At 41.7% G+C, this 22426-nt stretch overlaps 1 protein-coding gene and 1 long non-coding RNA gene across 3 annotated transcripts in view; one reads left to right on the top strand and one right to left on the bottom strand.

Annotated features, from left to right (window-relative positions):
• The window catches only part of LOC103658153, a 208705-nt gene extending 201052 nt beyond the window's left edge, over positions 1 to 7653 (top strand). For both annotated transcript variants that reach the window (XR_567048.2, XR_567047.2), the window contains exon 4: positions 7521 to 7653. This is a non-coding gene — a long non-coding RNA (uncharacterized LOC103658153). The remainder of the gene's footprint in view (positions 1 to 7520) is intronic.
• Positions 1910 to 22426, bottom strand: part of MFAP3L (microfibril associated protein 3 like) — a 38770-nt gene continuing 18253 nt past the window's right edge. Inside the window, exons 2-3 of the mRNA XM_040626435.1 lie at positions 19663 to 20085; positions 1910 to 7756 (exon numbers count right to left, since the gene is read on the bottom strand). Of these exons, the coding sequence (XP_040482369.1) occupies positions 6825 to 7756; positions 19663 to 19954 (1224 nt within the window). The 5' untranslated portion in view covers positions 19955 to 20085 and the 3' untranslated portion in view covers positions 1910 to 6824. The remainder of the gene's footprint in view (positions 7757 to 19662; positions 20086 to 22426) is intronic.

The following is a 22426-nucleotide window of genomic DNA, read 5'->3' on the forward strand; positions in this document are numbered from 1 at the left end:
TCTCCAGTACACATCAGCTTCCTGTGAATCATGAAAAGTTTCAGGAAGTAGGTGCTGTACAGAATTTGCACTGAACAAAAAGTCCCCTAATGTTGTTAGAGTTCTATGTGCAACTGACTTTTCTGCATCGTTCACTGGGACTCCTATTCCATAATGGACTTTAAAACGTGAGTAATTGTAAGGAAACCCACTCCACTGGTAGTGAGAAATTTGTTTTTTGAAAAATTCATATTGCTTTATCAATCTTCATATTATTAGCCTACTCATTAGTTATTTAATAGCTTAGCCAAGTTGTTATTTTACCCTTGGTATTTTTATTTTACCTAATAGCATAAATGCAGTTGGGGCAGCTCTAATTCAATTGCGATTTAAAAATACCTCAGTAGGCCACCTAACACATACATACACTTCTCTCAGTAGTCAGTTCTAATAGTCCTTCAAAAGTATACGAATATACTGAGGCAATTAATCTGCTGCTTGATTCACTTCTTTCTTCTGGCTGCTGAACCATCCTTTATTTAGCGAACTGCCGCCTTAGAACATCTCAGGGGCTGGGAGGGGGAGCACCTGATTCACCTGACTTCTGCCTCTACCACCCATTGGCAGAAACCATTCACTCAAAAGGGTGTTTGCCACATGGCATGTTAATTAATGTAGCAGCATCAAGAGCACCCCCAATTTTTGTAATCCTGTCTTTTACATGAATACATTTACAATTTTAGTTTTGTGTCAACAATAAAAAGGCAATTTTATTGTGGCAAGACTAATTCACACCTTCAGCTTCAGGTAGCTCAAGCACCAGTGTGGTACCACTTTAACAATTTATGACTCAGCACTCAAAACCCAACCACAGTGGAATATGCTACCGCAGGAGGTAATGAGCTCCCCATTTATCAGAGATTTTCAAGCCAATCTGAATGACTATTTGTAGGCACATTGGGAAAAAAGATATGTAAATCAGATAACTTCACATTTATTTTCTCAGTCGGTGACTATATGCTTATTTGAAAATCACTCAGATTGACATTAATCCTTACCTAGCTCCTTTGATTAAGGTCTATGGCATTCCAAAACCTGCAAAAAATCGAACTCTTTGCTCTGGGTCTGAAAATATATGCCAGTCAAAATTACCTGGTTAGCACAAAACTTTCCTACTTTTTCTCTTTCATGATGACACAATTGTTAATTTTTCCATGAATGCCAGCATAGTTCTCTTAGACTGTTTTTGTTTTTGTTTTTTCTTTTTTTGCTTGGGAGAACCTGGGGATGGTTAGTTATATGCATACTTTATTGGATAACTCAGCTATTTTGTTTGCCTCTTTAATCTACAGTAAATTACTGCCTTTCTGCCCTTTTTGTCTTGCTTTCCTATTTGGTAGTCCCCTTTCTTGTTTTGCTTACATGTCCCACATCTCATCTTATTTGAGAGGGATTCAGCTTTTGAAGCTTAGTGATTGTCAAAGGAACCTCCTTAGCATGTTCTCGGATTTGGCCTGGATTTGGTTGTTGGAAGGAAGGAGATTCCAGAATCCGTTGTTTGGTTGTTGTCTAGGTGGTGTCTAGGCAGATCTATTACTCATACCTTCTGTGGAATGTTCTGAGTATGTGTTTCCTGGCCTTTTTGGATTCTCTACAGAATGCTTGATGTTACATGTTAAAAATGATTCCTTGATACAGATAAAAATACACTGCTATATAGTTTGTTAGGATGGAGTTAAGGTTTCTGAATTTGGATAAATTTTGTAGATTTACATAAGAATTATTTTATTTTTCCTTTTTTTCTCCCAAGATATGTCATGGATGCAAAAGGTAAGGAACAGAATTGGGGACAGATGTCTTACCACTGGAAAGAGTAAATCAGGCCATAATCAAATGCCCTTCAGGTGGGACATGACACATAATCCACACACCTGCGCAAATCCTTTATTAAAGCAACAATCAAAATACAGGATGGAGCACATGTTTTTTCTGTTTTGCTACTATAACATCAACTTAAAAGTTCTTTGTTTATATCTTTAAATTATTTTTAAAAAATGAACATTTATAGTTCACAAAATCAACAGCTTGACATTTCTGCCCAGATAAAGTTTTTCATCTTATATTCCAATTTTAACAAAGGACATCCAGAACTAGAGATATAGCAAGCCAAACATAAATGCAAGCAAGCATCTTCTTTGACCCTAACTCACTGTAAGCACCTTTATGGTGTCTGACAGATACATTTGAAGGCTTTTATTACTGGTTAAATAAAATCAATTTATGCCAGAATATTCTTAGAACTATTCGTTTTCTATTTTTACATTCTCTAACAGATTCAGTTTTAATTGTGGTATTCTAAGTATTAGCTCCCTTGAAATTGGTATCTCTAAAAAATCTCAAAGATCGTTATCACCCTCAGATGATACTTTCTTGTATAACAGACACACACTCAGTCCTTTGGAAAACATGTTAAGCAATTATGTTTTGATTTTTTTCCCCACCATGATTTGTTTAATCCAAACCTGATTAATCATTGTAGAAACCCTAAAAAAGTCATTAGGAAAATGAACTTTGTTATCTGCTGAGGGATTTTTAAATGAATAGCTGAATGTAAAAATGACTAGTGTCTTGAAGGTATCAGGTACTCAAAATATGTGTGCGAATATACAATGAGATTTGGTAGGTTGAAAGAGTACCAGTAAATTAGTTTAAAAAAGAAAAACAGAAACAGGGATTATAATATTAAGGGAATGTCAAAAGGATCTGTGAAGATAGGTACAGAATAGTAACTGGACTGTGCTGAGTATAAAATAGAGTATCTGAAAGATAAGTTAAATGTCCCATTTTCTTCCCAAATGAAACACTGAGAGGAAATCCCCTGTTAAAACAACCATAGGGTCCGCCATTAAAGGAGTTTTAGCACAGATACAACACTGTATTTCAATCTGTGAATAAAAGGTGTCTGATTTGCCTTTCTAAAACCATGTCTCCAGTGGCCGGGATGGCTGTTTCTATAGTTAAGCTGATTTGTGTTGGCTGCACTACACTGAGAGGGTGCCTGTTCACAACATGCAAATACTCTTTGTGCCTTACATTTTCTTCGTGTGCTGAAGAGTTGAGCAGATACTAGATCACCGATAAATAACAATCTGAGCATTAGACTTCAAACATGTCATCAGTCCATTAAATAATTTACATAGCCATAGTTCAATTCAGTCTTTTCGTCAAATTGCTTTCTTATCTCACCTCGCCCTTCAAAGGGAAACGTAAACAACACAGACCTCTACAGTTAAAAATGAAACAAACAATAAAAAAGGTAAAGGAAGGAAGGGGATTCCAGAATCCGTTGTGTGGGATGTGGGGCCTTTTAGCCTTACTTTTGAAAAAAAAAAAAAAAAGGAATGCTCACAAGCATCTGAGACAAATCATTCCGGATGTAATGGCACAATAATGCTTGGGATGGGTGAGAACATTCAGATATTTTTAGAGCAATTTCTATACGTTATATGTCACATTTGGTTCCTAGAGATTTTAGTCAAGTATTAGTATTTCTTTTTGCCGAGTATGATATACAAAAAGATGAGAACAGTAGATGTGCCCTAAAGATATGAAAATATAATATATAAAACAAAACCATTATAAATTACATAGATTTTCAGTATAAAATTGGTTTTTTTTTCCATTTAGAATAAATACCGTCCACATTTACAGGTCAATCTAAGTGAATTAAATATGCACACATATCTGAATCATTGTCAGAATTTCAAGAAAAAAAGTTGTTAGAGATATGTCGCAGAACCCAGAAACTGTTTGATATTGAGAATGACTACATAAGACCCAAAGGACATGGCTTGGGATTTAGTGTTAAGCTTTTAAAACCTCCCAAATGAGCCTGATGTGCACGTGTGCACACAAGCACACACACCTATAGCCATACTTCTATGCAATTCTATGAAGCTGAACAGTTTATCCTTGAAAAATCAGCTGAAAATCACAAGGTCTTTCTGCATTTTGTATTCTAGAAGGAGAGCCTTTCTCATTTCATAAAGAAGCTGTAAGATGGATAGGAAGAGCGCAGAATTTCTGGAAGGAGAAATCTCCATTGTAAGCCAACTTCCTTTCAGGTTGGCTATAATTATATATCAAGAGCTTTTTGATGCCTCAGAAGGGGAAAGTTTGGAAAATCTCTATAATAATCTCCCCAGTCTTAAGAAGCTAAAACCAATCTGGAACATTCTTTGGTCACACATTTCTGCTCCTGCTTCACAAAAAATCTGCTGATTTTACATTTTTAATTCCTAATCAATGTCTCTTAGAATTGATGCCTTCTCCTGTAATTTCCATGTGGAAATCTGCACATGGGTTTGGGTGGAATGAGAACTGAACAGAATGGGGAAAAGTTCACACAGTATCACAAAATGAGCTTAAATCTCTGTTACCGTTTTGGGCATACAGATCCATACTGACAATTTGCTGACCTCCACTTGCTATCAAGTAGACAATATTTATATTCTGAGAGTTGGAGATAAAGTTGTTCTGCAACCCAAATACATAAAATCCTAGTCCAGAGAGCCCATTGGGAGTCATGGTTTCTCCTGACTGCTGGACTACTAGTTGCTTCCCATGACCACCCAAGACATTTTGTAACTAGATGCCAGCAGTTCATTCCTGGCCAAGTGATGTCTGACCAAACTCCATGTCTTATCAGATTGCCTTCCACAATTTATTCCACTATGAATAAAGAAGCCTGTCAGGCCACCCCTAAAACCAAACCCACCACCCTCAGGCTGCAGAGACAGACACATTTTTTGTTAAATCTGGAACACAAAAGCAACCTTCTCCTGTATCCATTTTTGCTCCCAATGTTGTTTTGTCTCTTGCAGTGGGAACCATACCTACCATCTTGGGAGATTACAGACTTTCTAGAAAGCAATAAATGTCTGAGCTAGAAGGGATCCTGTGTCTCATCAAGCACAACCCCCATATTCTACAGATGAAAAAGATTAAACCCTAGAGAGGGGAAGGGAGTTGTCCAAGGTCACTTATCCACATAGTCACAGAGTGAGGACTAAACATCCGGGTCTGCTCTCTCAGTACCAACGATGCCTGTGTAACCTCGTCATGACGTATTACTTGATGTGGCCATGACCTTAAAACAACCTTAAGGTTACTTCCCCTGCTTCTAAGTGAAAATGAAATACCATTCATCTCATCACGATTAAATTTCAACTACAGAAGTGGTCCTAATGATGTTTTGGGAGAGAAGATCCACAACTTGCTTAAAATGCTGATTATTTGAAATCGATCCTCTTTGAGTAAGTCATGCAGCGTAAACAATGTGAGCTGAACCCAGAGAGGAAAGTGAAAATCTCTTAAGTAACTGGAAAGAGAGCAAGCATGATGATATTGTTTTGGTTCTGTGAGAGAGTGAGACCATTTAGATGGTGCTCAGAGCCCATCTGGTCTGCCTCTTCTGACAGGTAAGGAAACTGAGACCCAGACCTGCCCAAAGCCAGGCAGCTTGTTATTGGCACGGTCAGGTAAGGTGCTGGCCTTTGCATAGACTGACTACTTCTTTCCGTAACATCATTCAGTTTCACATATAACTGCTTTCTTGTGAGACAAAAATAATTCCACAATCTGGCATGAAATTTGATGACACAGTTCCCTATGCTATTGTTCTAACTTTTCACTCTCCCCTTCAAGACCAACGACTTAGCTCTGTGGTTCACAGAAGTGGACCTGGCTACACAGCTTCACAGATCTTTCTTTTGCTGCCCCAAATCCAGTGTTTGAGTCACCCAATGGCATATGTCCCTGCAAGCCCTTCTGGAAGCCAGTACTCTACAACTGGCTCAGGGATTCATCAATGCCTCTGTCTTTGGAAGCATTGCATTTTCCAGATAAGAATCAGTTTTTGTTTGTAGGATGATGTTACTTAACCATAGAAAGAGCAGTTTTCACAGGTAATATGGATATATTCAACCTTTTACAATCTCCCTCCATACTTCACTTGAGCTCACCAAAAGGCTCTCAGAATTGGACAGGTAAACACATTTTTATTTGGCTATTAAAGTGCTATTCCTGGGCAAAGGTTTTCTCAGTTTCACAATAGCAGCTTCACTGGAAACAAACAAACAAACAAACAAAAGTGATGTATGAAAAGAGGCCCGGGAAGTGACAAAAATAATGAGCCTAGTAACTACTCTGGAACATTACAACTGACTTGTAGAAATCAGCCCTGGTACTAGCGACTGATACCAAAGCCTCTGAGGTACGTGTTTCAGGGGAAAATAAGGACAAAGTGGCTAAGAGGACTAAATGGGAAAGGGCAATTAGTATTACTATAACAACAACAACCACTCCATTATAAAGGAACAGTGACAGGAATTAAAAACTGAGAAGAAAGTGCAACAAACCCATGTACGTGCATTTGCTATTGTAGCAGACCTATAATTTTTTTTTTAAAGGAAAAGCAATGCAGTGTGCATTGGACAGGGCTCTTGAGCTCAGAATATCTTACAGTAATATTCTCTTTGCCAAAAGGGCATCACCCATTAAGGTATTTGGCAGAGAAGAGCCTCTAAAATTCTTATCACGTGGACAGACGCCTTCTGTCCAGTATTATCAATTCTGCACCCTGATGTTTCTCACATCCTTTTCTACTGGGGAAATTCCAGTCACATAATAAACTGCACTCAGGTGTTTCCCCTTTGAAAATGGCATCACTCCTACCTAAGGGATGAGAGTCTCCTGGTAAGGCTTAGCGGCAAGTGCGTACTACATCTGCACTACAAGGAGCAGCCCCTGATTTTCTTGATATGCATAGCTTTTCATAGTCGATATTAGACATGGCTTTCATAAATAATGCAGGTGTTTCTGTCATGTGCCACCGCTGGCTCTGTGGTTTCCAGGTGACCTGGTGGCAGGACTCTATCTAATACCTCAACAGGCGTCGGCTCTTCAGATGTCAGCTCCGTGGATGTTATATCTGTAGAAGGCTCTGCAGTTTCTGGGGAATGTTCAGCGGACGGTTCTGTCTCCTCTTCATCTTTGACTTCGAATTGTACACCCTCGGGGTCATCCACATGATCTTTTTTGGACTGCGGGTGCACAGACACCTTGATGGCAATTTGCTGGGGCTGCTCGTGCAGCGACGAGGCATCCGAGTCCGCGGTGGGCGAGTCACTTCTCTTCAGGGAGTTTGGGATCGTGTAAACCTCATCCCTGTCTGAGGCCTCCTGGCCTTCTGGAGTATGCCGCACAAAATTCTGCCCCTGCTCCTCAAGGCCAACCACTTCCATGATTTCCTCCATGATAGTCCTACAGTTCATAATGAGGGGAGGCAGAGGCACACTCCTGGCAAGCTCTTCAATATAGCGGGCAAACTCCATGGTTTTGAACTGGGTGACTTTGGCAAGCTCTAGAGTTTTGGCTGAGGTGATGATGGGGATCCGCTTGGCAATCTCAAATGCCTTTTGCAGCTTCTCTGCACCTTCTGTCCGAAAGAACTCGTTGATGGCCTTCTCGGTCTTCTTCAGGTGGCTGCTCATCATGCACAGGCGGGTGATGTTGAGGATCATGACGACGGTGAAGGCCACAAGGCAGACGACCATGTAGTAGACGCCCATGTCTCCAGAGGTAAAGATGACTCTCAGGGTCACCGTGTTGTTCACAGTGCCATGGACGTTAGAAGCAACACATGTGTATTTACCTCGGTCTGAAAAAGACACCTTGGTGATGTTCAGGAGGCCGCTGTCGTGCATCTGCCATTTTCCTGTTGGAAGGAAGAGTGGAGAATTCAACCAAGGACATATGGGTCCCATCAAAGTGTCTACAAACTCTCATGTTCCTAAGAACATCTCTTACTACTGCTACCACTGCTTCTACTACTACGAAAGATAATGACAGTGGACATTTACTGTGTGCCGGACAGTGACACGTACTAACTCATTTCATCTTCACAACAACTCTGTGAGGTAGGTACTAATACTAGCTCCATTTCACAGGATGAAGAAACTAAGGCACAGTTAGATTAGACCACCTTCCCAAGGTCACCAGTTTGGAAGGAGTAGAGCTAGCAGATGAACTCAAGCTCAAAAGGCTATACCCTTAGCCCCAAAACTGTACTATGTAGTTCCACAGCCTTGTGAAAAATAGGAAAAATAAACCATCTGGAAAATCTTGTGCTCTTGTTAAAGAATTCCGTACACATACCATCTGGTTTTCTAACCTGCCTGTGAGCATGACTCTGTTGCATATATGTTCATTGGGGAGTTTAATGCTTCTCAGAATATAAAGTATTTTAGGATCAACATAAAATCTGGAGTAAGTCAATTAAATTATAATTGTTTACCTGGGCTTCTCATATTTGAGGTTGGAGTTATCCTTGTATGACCTCAGTTAATTAAAACGTAACATGTCATTAATTTGGAGAATTTACAATGAATTGTTTATAGTACTTAGAAGTTACAAGCTAACAATGTGAACATTCAGAGGCTGGCTATGAATTACTATCCATTTGTTTTAGCCTTGCAAATAAATTATAGACCCATCAAGTTGAAAAGAAGCCTCACATAATGGAGAATGCATGTTGATAAATGCAATTCTTATTTCCTTCTCTGGCCTGGAAAGGATCTAGTGTTGCCCTGGCAATGAGGTTCTGAATCAAGAGACACTCTTTAGTTGGGATTGATTCTTAGTCTGCCTGTGTACCCACATATCAGAAGACCCCTGGGAAACATGATAAGACGTTTGGCTTCCAGGTCTTGGGTCTGAGCCTTTCTGAAATCCTGCTACCTCCCTATATTGTCCTACAGAGAAAGGAGGGTCCAGATCAGACCCCACGAGAGTTCCAAGGAGCAGGCAGGCAGATATTTCTCCATAAAAGCACTTCAGTTCCCTAAGCCAACTGGGGGAACCTCTCCTGAGAGATGGGGTAATTTAACATGTAGTTTCCCTTTTAAGTACCTCTTATTGACTTGTATTTTTTTTCTTGTTTCTTCCTCTTCTGGCAGTGACTTTTCATTCTATTTAAAAGTCTGATATTTTCCAAAAGCAACAAGCAACATGTTCGCCTCCCACCTTTTTTTAAACTTGTGAGCACCTAAGTGACTATGGTCTCAAGGGACTATGGAATGAGGCAACAGAGGGCCTTCTTTTTTCCAGGATCTTGTGCTCCAAGGAACATTCTTAAGAAAGCTAGACAGAGCAGTGTAGTACCTTCTGAGGGCCTATGGTTCCTCTTCCCTGCTAGCCATGCTGAATCTGGCAGGATGCCTCTCGTCGATGCTGTCCTATTACTTTGCTTTCTGAAAGAACATCTGTGGAGAGTGGTTCCTGGTGTCCCTGAGTAACCCTTTTCTAACAATTCAGCCACTGTATTTTCCCCAAGAGTAGAAAACACTGGTTTGGAAAATCTAGTGAATTTTAGTTTCTTGTGACTGTGTCTTCACAGACAAACCTAAACACTCAGTCTGTGAAACCTCTTGTTCAGATTGGGCTGGGGCAAACCTTCCACCCCTTTGTTCCCTGAACATGGATTCTGATACTTCGGCCGGAGATCTATCCAAATATGGAAATGATCCGAGGCAAGGGAAATTATTCATTTACTTTCTTAACATTTACTTGTTTCATAAAAGTGGACGACAGCAGGCACAGGAAAAAAAAGCTCTAGTTGATTGAAAGCTAATTGTGGATATGCAAGGTATTTGGGTCCAGAGAATTACAGACTATACTTGTAGTAGTTCCTCAAATTTACCTTCCTTCTTTTGTTGGAAAATATACCAGTGAATAGGATGGAAGAAGGTGAGGTGAGGTTATTTGTATGGGGAATGGTTAGGGTCAAACTGTCACCTCCGAACCACCCATGACCACTGCTTTTATGGAGGAATTACCTTCAAAGTAGTCGGAAGCTGGGTGTAGGAGAAGAAAAGCAGACAAGAACACTAAACTAAGAAGGCAGGCATCTGATGGCACCATAAACAGCTTTATTCTCATACCTATGTAGTAATTTCAGTGATAATTGTATTGTAATTGTTATGGGTCACAAGGCAACACACACGATGGTAGCCAACACACACACACACACACACACACACACACACACACACAGACTACAGTGTCAGAAAAGCGAAGATTCCAACCTCAAAGGTGATGTACGTCTGTATCATTTTTTTTGTAAAGACTGATACTAAGACTCTACAGATTTCCTCTCAGTCTCAGCTTGACCTTTGATTAGTGGGAAATAAAGATTTCTGCATGTTCTCCCACCATTTGCACCCCTGAAAACTAGGAAGATGGCACAAATTGCACTTTGAGGGTCCTCGCACATCGTTGGGCCCGGGCTCACAAAGAATCTCCATATGGAACCCAGCAGCTCGGATCATCCTGAGAACATTCTCTCTGCTGCACACTGCCATTCCCCTCAGTCTATAAATACTTGCCCTGAGACTCACTCTGGGAGGGTCCTGACTCTAGCTTTAACTTTAGTTAAAAAAACAAAAGTAACCCACAATGCCTGTCACAGGAAACCATCAGGGCTATACATGGAGTGGTGTTCTCGTGTATTTAAGATGGTAATTGAGTGGGAATGTCAAAGTTATGTGTTGAATTTTCATTAAGCTGCAACACTTCAGCACAAATAAAAACTTAAAATGTCAGCAGCTGATGCCAAGTCAGTTCTACATGCAATGACTTTGGAGGAAAGAAAGAGGCGGATGTTTAACCATGACTTTCTGAATATATTACCAAAGATGATGTGCAAAATGTTTCTCTAACGCCCTTGAGGGTGGTTCACTTATTCATGTCCTGCGCTGTGCTCAGATGGGAGCTCATCCCTGGGAAAGCCCTTCCCCCACCTCCTCTCGTCAGGCTGTGGTCCTGTAAGGGGACCCTCCCCTGAAGGCTTCACGCTAAAATATTGCCACATGCAGTAAAAGGGCTGCTGAAGTCTGCTCTACTGGTGACCAGAGTTTGCCCAGGAATCTGTCACAGTCTCCCCAAGAAACTCCAGGCACAAGAACCACATGTGAAAATCTGCCACGTGCGAACAGAAGTAGTGGTGACACTCTCTCCTTTGCAAAGAGAAAAGCTAACAGATGTTATTTCTTAGCTGTACTGCGGTGTGTATATTATGCGGCACAAAAAAAAAAAAAAGCTGACATTTTTAGAAGGGCAGTGATCTTTTTTTAATCTTGTTCACGCATTTAGTCAACAAATATTATTGAGTAAATTGCCTTTGCATCAGGTTCCACGCTAGACTATGCAAATACAGAGATGAGTAAGACAAGATCGTCGACTGAGAAAACCATCCAGCCCAAGGAGGGCTGCTACAAACAACTGTGGATCACTTGGCAAAGGCGCTGGCCCAAGGCAATGGGGTGGAGCACCAGCTCCTTAGAGAGGCGTGGGGTACTGGGCCAGGGTGAGGGCAGGCTGGGTGGTGCAGGCAGGAAGGGGATGCCTGGAGCATCTGAGCAAAAGAGGGAAGCCAGACAGTGCTGCTGCAGGCGACGAAGCAGCAAACGGTATCTAACACCAAGAGAAGGGCTAGGGTGGAGACAGGGCTGAGAGGAATGCAGGGTCAAATGTTTAAAAGCTTCGTATTTATTCTGTGGGAGAACAGGAACCCCTCACCTTTCAGGACTTCCCCGACAAGCCAGCCTTATTTCATTTCTTAGAGCTGCCACAGGATCTTCCCACATGCTTCCTCTCTGCGTGGAAAGCTCTTTTCCCTTCCCACTCCAAGCCCTTTACCTTACACATTCTTAGCTCAGGTTAGACACCACTTCATGTCTCATCACGCTCCCCGAGAAAGCCTTCTCTGACCCCCAATTAAACCAGTGAAGAAAATCAGAAAGCCCAGAAGCAGATGCCAGTAAGCATGGGAATTTTAAATAAGGAAGATATTTCAAATCAGCAGGGAAAGAATATTGGGATAATCGACTATTCATTTAAAAGAAAATAAAGTTACACTCCTATTTTACGTAATACATAAAAATAAATTCCAAGTATTCTGAATATGTAAATTAAAAGTATAAAATGTAAATTAAAAGTATAAAATTAATAGAGGCTATAAAAACATTTTTACAAACTGGGGATAGGAAGGCCTTTTTAAGCATCTCAGGAATTCCAGAAACTAAAGGAAAACATTGATGGATCAGATTTCTCTGCAATTAGAAGTTTTTACACTATAAAATATGTCATAGTAAGTAAAATTAAATGCAAATGACAGAGTGGGGGAAAACTCTAGAATATCTGACAATGCTTAATAAGTGTAAAACATAAAGAACTCCTATAAATCAAAACAAAAAACCCAAAAGAAAAAAAATGGGGAAAAGATACGAACAGATAGGTCACAGAAAAAAGAAACAGAAATAGTGTCTAACTATAAAAATCACTAATGATTACATTACAGTAGAATTCAAAGAGATTAAAGTAATTTTTAAAAAGGTAACTTTTTAAGCTTTCAGAGTGCCAGGAAAAGCAGGGAGGCGCTGAGTAGACACGCTGCTGTGAGAATGGGGAAAGGGATGCTCGCACACACTGCAGGTGGGAGTCGGGCTGGTAAAACCTTTGGGAGGTTGATACAGAGGCAACTGTCAAAATTCAGAATGAATGCAATCTATGACCCACTTTTAGATTTCTTGAAATTCTTCAAATCAGACAAGCCTAAATTGACTGGAAAAATATTAATGAATGTAAGAAAATCAAGGTAACAACAACAACAAAAAATCTCCTTTTCAAGATAGTTTTTCTCCTAGGGACATAGTTCCAGAGCTTTCCTCCCCTGCCAACATTCCCTGGGAGAAGCCGTAACTTCGGTCCCAAGCCAGGAAGGCGGCTGACCTGGTACCACTGTGCTCACTGTGGGGCACACACACATGCAGGGGGAAGTCGCTGCAGAAAATACAATATCATGTTACTAGGACAGTGTCAGGTAGACCATCCAGTAACGAGAGAAGCAGATCAACGGCATCACATGGCTGTGGTCAAACCTCTAGAAGTTACTGTGGCTCAGTGTCTAGCCACTGTATGGTACCAGATCAGAGCTATGGCTCATACGACTTCTGACGAAATTATTGCTGTAGAGAAGCGAGCAGCATCGATACACCTCTGGAACTAAAGAATTACAAATCAAGTGAGAGCACAACCTACAAAGATACTGTGGTTACAGCTTCCTTCAAACACCATGTCCACTACAATCCTAAATTTCTCCAGCTTTTCCTGAGGATCATGGAGCATTAGACATTAACAATTCTGCCCAAATACTAAGCTCTTAGAATTTCCCCCGAATTACTTATTAGACGATAAGGATTTCTTTTTCTTTGGCGATATCTTTCTGTGAATGTGGAAACAAGCTGATGTACGGTTTGTCTGTCCCCCACTAAGTGGTATGAAAAGATTAAAGCTCTGTTCACAATCCCATTTAGATACTGAGGTTCTTGAGCCTTCCATGCCCATGCTTTTTAAGGAGGAGGGTTCAACTGGCCAAAATAAGTAGGTCACTTTCTTGAGACCATTTTTAAACATTTTTATGAAGAAACGTTAAGAAATGTTTATGCGCACATAAATGGAGTACCAGGTTCACTCGAATGAGTATCACGTTGAATCGACACTCTTTAAATAAGACCAAAATGCACATGTAGGTAGGTGCCTATAAACGTGGCACTTCTTGTCCAATATGGGAAATATAGACCACTGAAGAGAAAGGATCCACGTCTTTTTACAAAACATAATTGAAAACAAATTTAGCACTGCATGGCTGCGCCTGTTACAGGGCTTCTGCAGTAGACGACAGCTCCTTGAAGCCACTGCAAAGACTCTGGTTATCAACACTGCAGGCTGCGAGCGTTCTTGTGCCCCCCCACCCCACCCCAATCCTCCCAGGAGACCTCTTCAGAGTGTACTAGGGCAGCTCTAATAAGCTATTCCCTACATCATGAGGAGCAAAGGTGGCCTGGGATAATACGGGCCTAGCTCAGCTTTCAGCGCAGGAAGGTGGGGGTGGAAGGCTATGCTGTTCAGAGCCTGCAGTTAAGCTCTGCTTAAAGGTATAAATAATATCTGAAGAGGACCTCCTGTCTTTGCATTTCCTGGCAAAGGAAACATCTGACCCTCTAGCTAATTTGATCTGGTGATCTTAATTTTTAAAAAAAAGTGCCAAGCATGTAATTCCATGGAGGCTAGCAATGGTCTTTTCTGAGAAGAGCTGCAGGTGGTTTTCCAAGACAAGAGCACCCTACACTGGGTTCATATAAATAACTTCCATGTGGGGAATCTCAGCTGTCATCCTTATCTGATATGGATCTGGAAGGGTGGTCTTTTCACAGCTAAGACTAGAGCATTCTGAACTCATCTCCCAAACAGAGCACACCTCATTAAAGAAAAACTATCAATGGTTGTTAGTTATCAGGTTGGCCCTTGATATGGCTCAGTGAACCAAAATAAATTAAACCACTTTTATGGAAAAATATATAATGAGTTCAAACAGCTGATCTGAAGACCTACTTTGGAATGATCCTTTAGATCGCTGAGGAGGGCATCTTTAGGTTAGATCGGGGTTTCTCAACTTTGACACCACTGACATTTTGTGCCCAATAATTCTCTGTAGGGGTCTACCTGTGCATTCTAGGCCACTTAGCAGCATTCCTTCCTTCTGCCCACCAGATGCCAGTAGCATCATGCTCCCTTCCTTTCCCTCCTCCCCCAAGTTATGACAACCAAAAAAATATCTCTAGACTTTGCCAAATGGCCTCTGGGTGGAAAACAACCCCCCACTGGGTTAGGCAAAAGTAAAGTTTATCTTGTGCACAATATGCTTAGTAACATCCACATCTACTGCCTTCTCAGAGATAGAAGCGTTATTGGATATCAATGGGCCCTTTGTATCCACGCGTGATGTTGGGGCAAGAGGAAGCCTCTGATGGAGGAGAGGGTTCCAAACCTACTATCATAGCAGTCACAACATTGTTTTGAAATTTCCAATAACTTTTAAGGGACATAAATGAAAGCGGGCTAGAGAATAAGAAATTACCCAGAAAATTATTTCCTGTCTTTTCAAAACACACTGGATTATGACACTGAGATTTAAGCACTTGGAATCTACAACTGTGACAACAGAGGACAGTATTACCAATAACAGTGACAGCAGCTGCCCTTGACGGACAGCTTGGTGCGTTCCAGATAACTACCCAAAACATTTCATACACAATAGTTTATTCAAGACTCTCAGCCCCACCTGCTAGTGAAAAAGGATTGTCTCTCTTTTATAGATACAAAAACTGTGGCTCAGGGAAGTTGAGGCACTTGCTCAAAGAAAGGCTCTTGTGTGATGCTTCTGAATTTCCCACAATATATGTGTAATTACATCAATCTGTTTTAGGCCTTCGATAAACTGATTTTTCATCTCAAATATTCAATCTACTAAAAGAAGAATTCAGCGTCATATTTTCAGAAGTTAATGCACTACTTCTTGCTGATCTTAGAGGCAAAGGATAATTTACCTTTAAGGTGGGAATGGACCTCCTTCTCCATGTAGGAAGTAGAGAGGTCATACGCAAACCGGGCTGGCACAGCGTGTTGTCCCTTGCAGAAGCAGTTAATAAGCATTTCATAGTCTATTCAAAAAATTTAAAAAGTGGAAATAAAAACAGTAGAGTGACGTGAAGTAAATGCAGAATTTATAACCATGAATTCCAGCTGTGACAATTGTGAACTCTGTGCAGTTCAGCTCAGTTTACTCTGTGCATATTTACTTTCAAAGATCGTTCTATCGTTCTTAATTATTTTTGGTGAAAGAATGAGGCAAGGGTATAGAGACAAACCCACAGGACAGTCTCAAACCTAACTTGAAGGAAGAATTTCAAACGTGATCGCTAACAAGCCAGACGTGTTTACCAAGGCCTATGCCAGCTGACTTTCTGGAAATTCTTGTTACTTATCATCTGATAAAGGTGCTAACGTGCATTTACCTGGCTTAACGTCACAGCAAGAAGGCACGGCAAAAAATACCGTGGGTAATTCGTACCTGAAATAACTGGGACTTTTTTCATAATACCTTCTGAAAACTATCTATTTCTATTTACCTCTAGCAGAAGAAAAATTGAAAACAGTGCAGTCTGTGGCCATTTGTGGTTATGCATGTTACTCAAATTCTGAGTTATTTCTGTCATGTGGTTGGTGGACCACCCCCAACACGTCCTTTGGTGAACTACCAATAAAAAAAAAAAAACCCTGTCCTCCTCCAGAAATAGATGACACATTAGCCTCCCCTGATCCTGCGGACTAGAAGTTACAAGCACCAGGGAAGCAAAGCAAAGCGCTGCCGCTCCTGCCAGTGACAGGAAATAGCCCCACTCTTTCTGGGACTGGCAGCGGTGGCATGAATAATAGCGATCTCACTTCTTCAGCGTTGCCGAGAAATGAAATTGTTCCTTTCCATGCTAATGGTGGTGTGCTCCTGGATTCTGGTAATGTGTGTGCGTGTGCACGTGTGCACGTGCCGTGGTACACGAGGCAGCACACATCCTAACACCGTCTGTGACTGTCATGTGGGTGATCACCACGCACTTTCCATCCAGGAAGGCTGCTCTCATTCGCCCCATCTGGGTTTGATGCTCTTCAGTGGTTTTCACCTACCAAGACCTGAAGGGTGAGCAGATGCTGGTCAGGGAGAGGGAGAATACACACTTGCTTGGCCACACTCTGGTTGTGTAATATCCTCTCTATTCACCTGGTTCCTCATCTGTATGCACAAGGCTTAGTAACATCCACCCGTCACACTTATTGTAAGGATTAGAAATAATATCTGTAAGTTGGTATGGGAGCTCAATCAATGGTAGGGATTGTTAATGAAAACTGCATTAATTTTGTTAGTTTGATTTTAACAGTAGTCTATTTTATCTAGGTAACACTCTGGGATATTAGCATCATTTTTCATACTATATTCAATTACCTCTTTGTTGAGTTATAAATGAAACACTGCTCCATTTAAACTTGTAGACTATCAGCCTGAAAACTGAAATTTTTGTCCATCGTTATAATATGGGCATTTTCCCCGTCAGAAAGGAGGAGTTAAAGACTTATGGGTCCTCTAATAGGCCACTTGAGTGCTAAAGTTCTATTTCATGATGAGGAGTCTCATTTCTACTATTTCTTATGTCTTGCTTCATTGTTAGGTGCAGTGTTTTGTTTATTACCCTGTGTTACTTATGTTCCGAGGTTACTATTATTATACATCGTAACACAAAAGCTGAGCTGGAACATCAGGTACTAGTATCATGAGTTCTTTTTAAAAATTGGCAGTTTATCCTCCTTATGAGATTTAAAAACAGTGAACTGGCTTATCTGCTGGCTGCACCATGACTCGAGCACGGCCTTCTGATGGAGGAGCCGTCTGCACCAAAGGCTTTTGGTGGCTACGCCTGCTTCCGGGGTCCCGGGACGGGCTGCTACCATAGGGCCACCTGAGCACCTGCAGGACAAAGGGAAACCGAGCCGTGTGGCTTCCCTCTAGCCCAGCCTCCCAGGACACAGAGAAGGCAAGGTGCAGCATGTGCTGGCCCAACAGAGTGAATAGCTAGAAGGACTTTTCAATGGAGGCAACAGGTGATCTCTTTGAAGCCGAAAGGTACTACTTCAGGACTGCACACAAAATGCCGCACCTGAAATTCAGGCCCCAGCACTATAAGGTTCCCACAGTCTTCCTCCTCCCTAAGACTCAGGGGTTCAGTGCCCCAGCCCCAGGGCACCGGGCATAACCTGTGCTTCAGTGTCCACGTGAAAGGTAGATTCAGGTCTGGAGTCTTTGCTCCCCTCACTTCAGTGACCTTGTTATTCCTGTCAGTGGCCCAGCCTGTGGAGAGATCTGATGAAGCACAGGGACTTGAGAGTGTATATGTTGCCATGGTTACTGCCCCCTTTACAAGTATGATATCACTTCCTTTTGACTTATGGTCTGGGAGGAAGGAACAGGAGGAATGGAAACCAATTCTGGGCTAAGGGGAGGTGGTATCTCCTCTTCTTAGCATCAGTAGTGAAGGCTCTAGTCACAGCCACTTAGTAACAGTAGGACCTTGGGGGAAATGTGGGTAAAAGAGGGATCTGGATGACACTGTCTCTAAGTCCCTTCCAATTTAAAAATTCTATGAGGGGCACCTGGGTAGCGCAGTCGTTAAAGCGTCTGCCTTCGGCTCAGGGCGTGATCCCGGCGTACCGGGATCGAGTCCCACATCGGGCTCCTCCGCTATGAGCCTGCTTCTTCCTCTCCCACTCCCCCTGCTGTGTTCCCTCTCTCGCCGGCTGTCTCTCTGTTAAATAAATAAATAAAATCTTTATAAAAAAAATAAAAATAAAAAAAAAATAAAAATTCTATGGCCCCATAATTTTACTTGGTGGGGAAAGAGTTCCACTCTCCCAGGTTAAGCCGACAGACACACATGTGATATGTAACATACGGTATTTTCATTAAGGGAAGAAGCTTTGTCATATTGTACATCCTTGAATGGCTAACCAAAAGCAATGTAATAAGAGCACTACAAGGAAACCCGACATCCCAGGTAGCTGGACTGTTAATGGCCTCAACCATGAGGAACACAGCTGGGAACCAGAAGTATGTAATTGCAAGAAAACTCCATTCACTCAGCTCCTGAGGAAACATAAGGCATTAGCCTCTACTCTTTTTCAGAGTACGTAAGATGAAATGAGGGAAAGAGATTAAAAATGTAGGTTTTCTTGGAGCAGAAACTGTCTGGAGATTACTCATGGTCAAAGGGCTATGGGATAGGAAGCACAATATGAATGAAAGGTGACAGAAACTAATAAGCTGCTACTTCAGGAACAATGGTCTTTTTACCCCCCCACCCCCAGCGCCCTACTTCACACAGTAAAGGCTTCAGAAAGCACGTTAACTCCTTCAGGCCAACGAGAGCAGGCTTGGGTTTCCAGACAAGTACCTCTCCCATCTAAAACGAGAAATGTACTGATTCACAATGACCCAGCCAATCCTCTCTCTGGCTGGAGAATTTCCTGAAGCAAGCTTGGTGCTTAGGTAGATGATTCACATTTTTCTGGCCAGAAATGCACTCATTAAAAACCAAACATTCCCCTATTGCCACATGTTATTTCTTGCTATTGAATCCTCCCTCTCTTGGCCTCAGCTGCAACAGACAATCTAGAAACTTCAGCCAGGTCTTCAGGAGCACAGAACCATCTCTAGTCGGTGGCTGGCAACCTTGCACAGAGACTTCCTTTAAGAAGTGCGGTCCTTAAATCCACAGTCAATGAATTAAACTGACATTTAACTATAAACAACTGCTATATTGTTCACTGGAGCCAGCTCCATGAAACAAAATAAAACTCCCTTATAAATGGAATGTATACAAATGGAAAATCCACTTTACATTCGTCCCTGTAACATTTTATATGCATTATACTACAACATTCTAAGAGGCCTTTTAAGAGACTTTTATGTTTGCCCTTTGTCTTCTGAGTCGAAAGAGTGAAAACTATGAATTAATTACTGCTTCGAATCTTACGGATATATATTTCTCTCTCTTGCCCTAGCAAAGAAGACAGAATGAGATCTTTAAATGACTTGAATAAGAGCAACTAACATTCCCAGTGTGGCTTCCAGAGTCTGTGTTTATATTTTATGACATTTGACACAACTTGAAAGCCTACCTCCTCCTCGCTCCTTCTCGTCTTCTTTCAGCAGCTTGCCAATGGAATTATACCACTTGAATTGTGGATCAGGGATGCCATAAACACTACAATTAATCAAGGCACTGTTCCCTTCCTTGACTATGATATGGTCAGTTCTGGCAATGATTACAGGCACAGAGCCCAAGACCACGTCAGTGCCATTTAAAGTGCTATTAGTCACACTCTTAGCAGTCGCTAGAGTGGATACTAGAATTAAAAAGGGCACAGTAGGTAGAAAGCACACAGGCAGATGGTTCTTCAATCGATCCATCTTCTTTGCTTGCTCTATAAGGCAACAGAGATGGTTTGCCAATGGAATCTTCTATCGGAAAACACGCTGTTTAGAGCAGGCCATGGGACAAACCTGTCCTGGATCCATAGAGCTGATTCTTGATTAAGAACCTGTTAAAAATAAAAAATCCACACACACATAAATATTAGCATTCATACTTTAACAAGATTTATAAAATGTTAGAAACCCAGCTAAAATACACACCTATATAATTTTTAAACACACAAATTAGAAGATGTTCCGAATGTTAAATTATATTTTTCACAGAAATCGTAACAGTGTAATTTTGTTATTTTTGCTATTGAAACATACAGCTCTTAGTAGGAACAAATATATATTTTGCATGTTAAATTTATATCACATGACTTCAGAGAGTTCCCAAACCAATTCAGGCTTCCTTCATTTAGCATGATAAGGTCTCCTTCTACCACATCACCTGTTTCTATGGTGGATGACCTGACTGTTCACCTGGGGTCCTTCTTATCCTCTTCTCTTTCCTTCCAGTTGATTTCAGTGGTCCCAGCTTGGGTGCTGCCAGCATTTGGAAGGGCTCCACCGGAATCCGTCCGGCATCCTCCTCACTCCCCATTACGGCTTCTAGATATGCCTTGCCCACATTCAGGCAACTGCCCGTGCTCCTTTGAGCTTCATACCATCTAGTTCTCTCTGCTCCATTTAATTGTTATCTACCAACTTGTGATCACTCACTGAATTCCCTGGTTTCAGTCTTCATCCATCTCCTGGAGGCAGGGGAACATCAGTATGAATTGGGTGACATTATGGTGGCTGCGCTGCTTATGTCCAAAGATCTAACCTTCACCTATATCTTTAGCCTCCATTTCATCCATGAATTACGTCACCACACCCTGGACCTTTCATCTCTCCACATTCTAAATTCTGAAGTTCTAAGTAGTTCTGAAGTTCTGCCATCTTTAACTGCACCCAACCAACCTTCCAGATTTCTTACTCCCCTCACTGAACTTTGTAGTCCTTCTAGTTTCCTCAGTCTCTATCTCCGCGCCCCTCCCCACCCTGACCCGCATGCTCCACACCTGTCTCAGTCGAATCACGTGGACCACAATCCCCGATATCCTCACCCCCTGTCCTTCTGCCACAACTACTCTGCCAGTATACAACTGGGATCAAGCCGATCACTTGTCATCCTGGCTCTGCACCCAGGAGGCTGGAGCACCTACTGGAGAAAATCATACAACCATGGCATTACTGCCAAACTAAAGGAACCATCTCAGACCCCAGCCAGGCCCTCGGGGACATCTGGCAATCTGTGTATCAGTGCTGAGTCCGTTCACTATCCTTTTCCCAAGATGCCTTAAGCTTTTGAATCAAGCACTTCAACCCAGTGGTATCCTTACCTTTCTCAAAAGACAGCTTTCTCCTACTAGGTTGTGCAGGCATGAATTCCTACTTTCCCACCTTTTGGAAAGAATTCTCTGTCTTATCCTAACTCCCTCCCCCACCCCCGCCACTCACTCCTCAAATGACTACATTCTGTATTTTGCACCAGTCACTCCAAGTTGCCAAGTTTTCAGTCTTTCTCTTGCCAGATCTCTGTGGCAATTGCCACTATTAACTTGTGAGCAAAGCTCCTTCCCTGGCTTCCACACTCTGCTCCTCCTAACTGCTCTCATTATTCTTTACTGGTTCCTCTTCTTCTTTCCAGTCCTTACGGCAGTTAACCCCTAGAGTTTCATCACTGGCCCTCTTCTCTTTTTACCCTCAGCTCTTACTGAAGTTCCATTTCCATGCCTTTATTTAATAACTCTCAAGTCCATGTCCTCAGTCCTGACTCCTTCCTGCATTTCTGACTGGTATTACCAACTGTCCACTGAACAGCTTTAGCAGGATGTTTTGCAGGTAACTCAAAATTAACATTCCCAAGCCAAAGTCATCTGCTAACTATGCTACATTTCCCACATCCCTTCTATCAGTTCAGGGCACCACCATTAGCTCAGGTATGCATGGATAGAATCCTCATTTCCACTATGACCCTTGGCCCCTCAGAACGTAGCTACAGGTTGCTGATTCCATCTCTTAAATATTGCTTGGACTGTTCCATCCCTTGCGTCCTCTGAGTAAGCCTCAGTTTAGCCTCCCTATCTTTTCCTTACCAGAAATGGTGCGGTCGCCTTCTGTATGACCTGCCTGCCTTCAGTCTTACCCCGGATCCCAATCCAGTCCCTACAACCATTCTGCAACCCGAAGTCTGTGGTGCCATTTCTTTACTTAGCAACCTTCAGTGTTTCTGCACTGTCTCCATTAGAGAATCTGAATTCCTTACCCTTTTTATTACTTTATTATATTAATTTTTTAATAATTACTGGATGTCAACTATTAGGCAGACATTACTGTAGGTCTGCCTGCATATTGTAGAGATAGAAGAGTAGACAAGACAGACCTTCCCTGTTATGTGGATATTATATTCTCATGGGG

Source organism: Ursus maritimus, unplaced genomic scaffold (genome assembly GCF_017311325.1).
Source record: "Ursus maritimus isolate PB19 unplaced genomic scaffold, ASM1731132v1 scaffold_11, whole genome shotgun sequence".
NCBI lineage: Eukaryota > Metazoa > Chordata > Mammalia > Carnivora > Ursidae > Ursus > Ursus maritimus.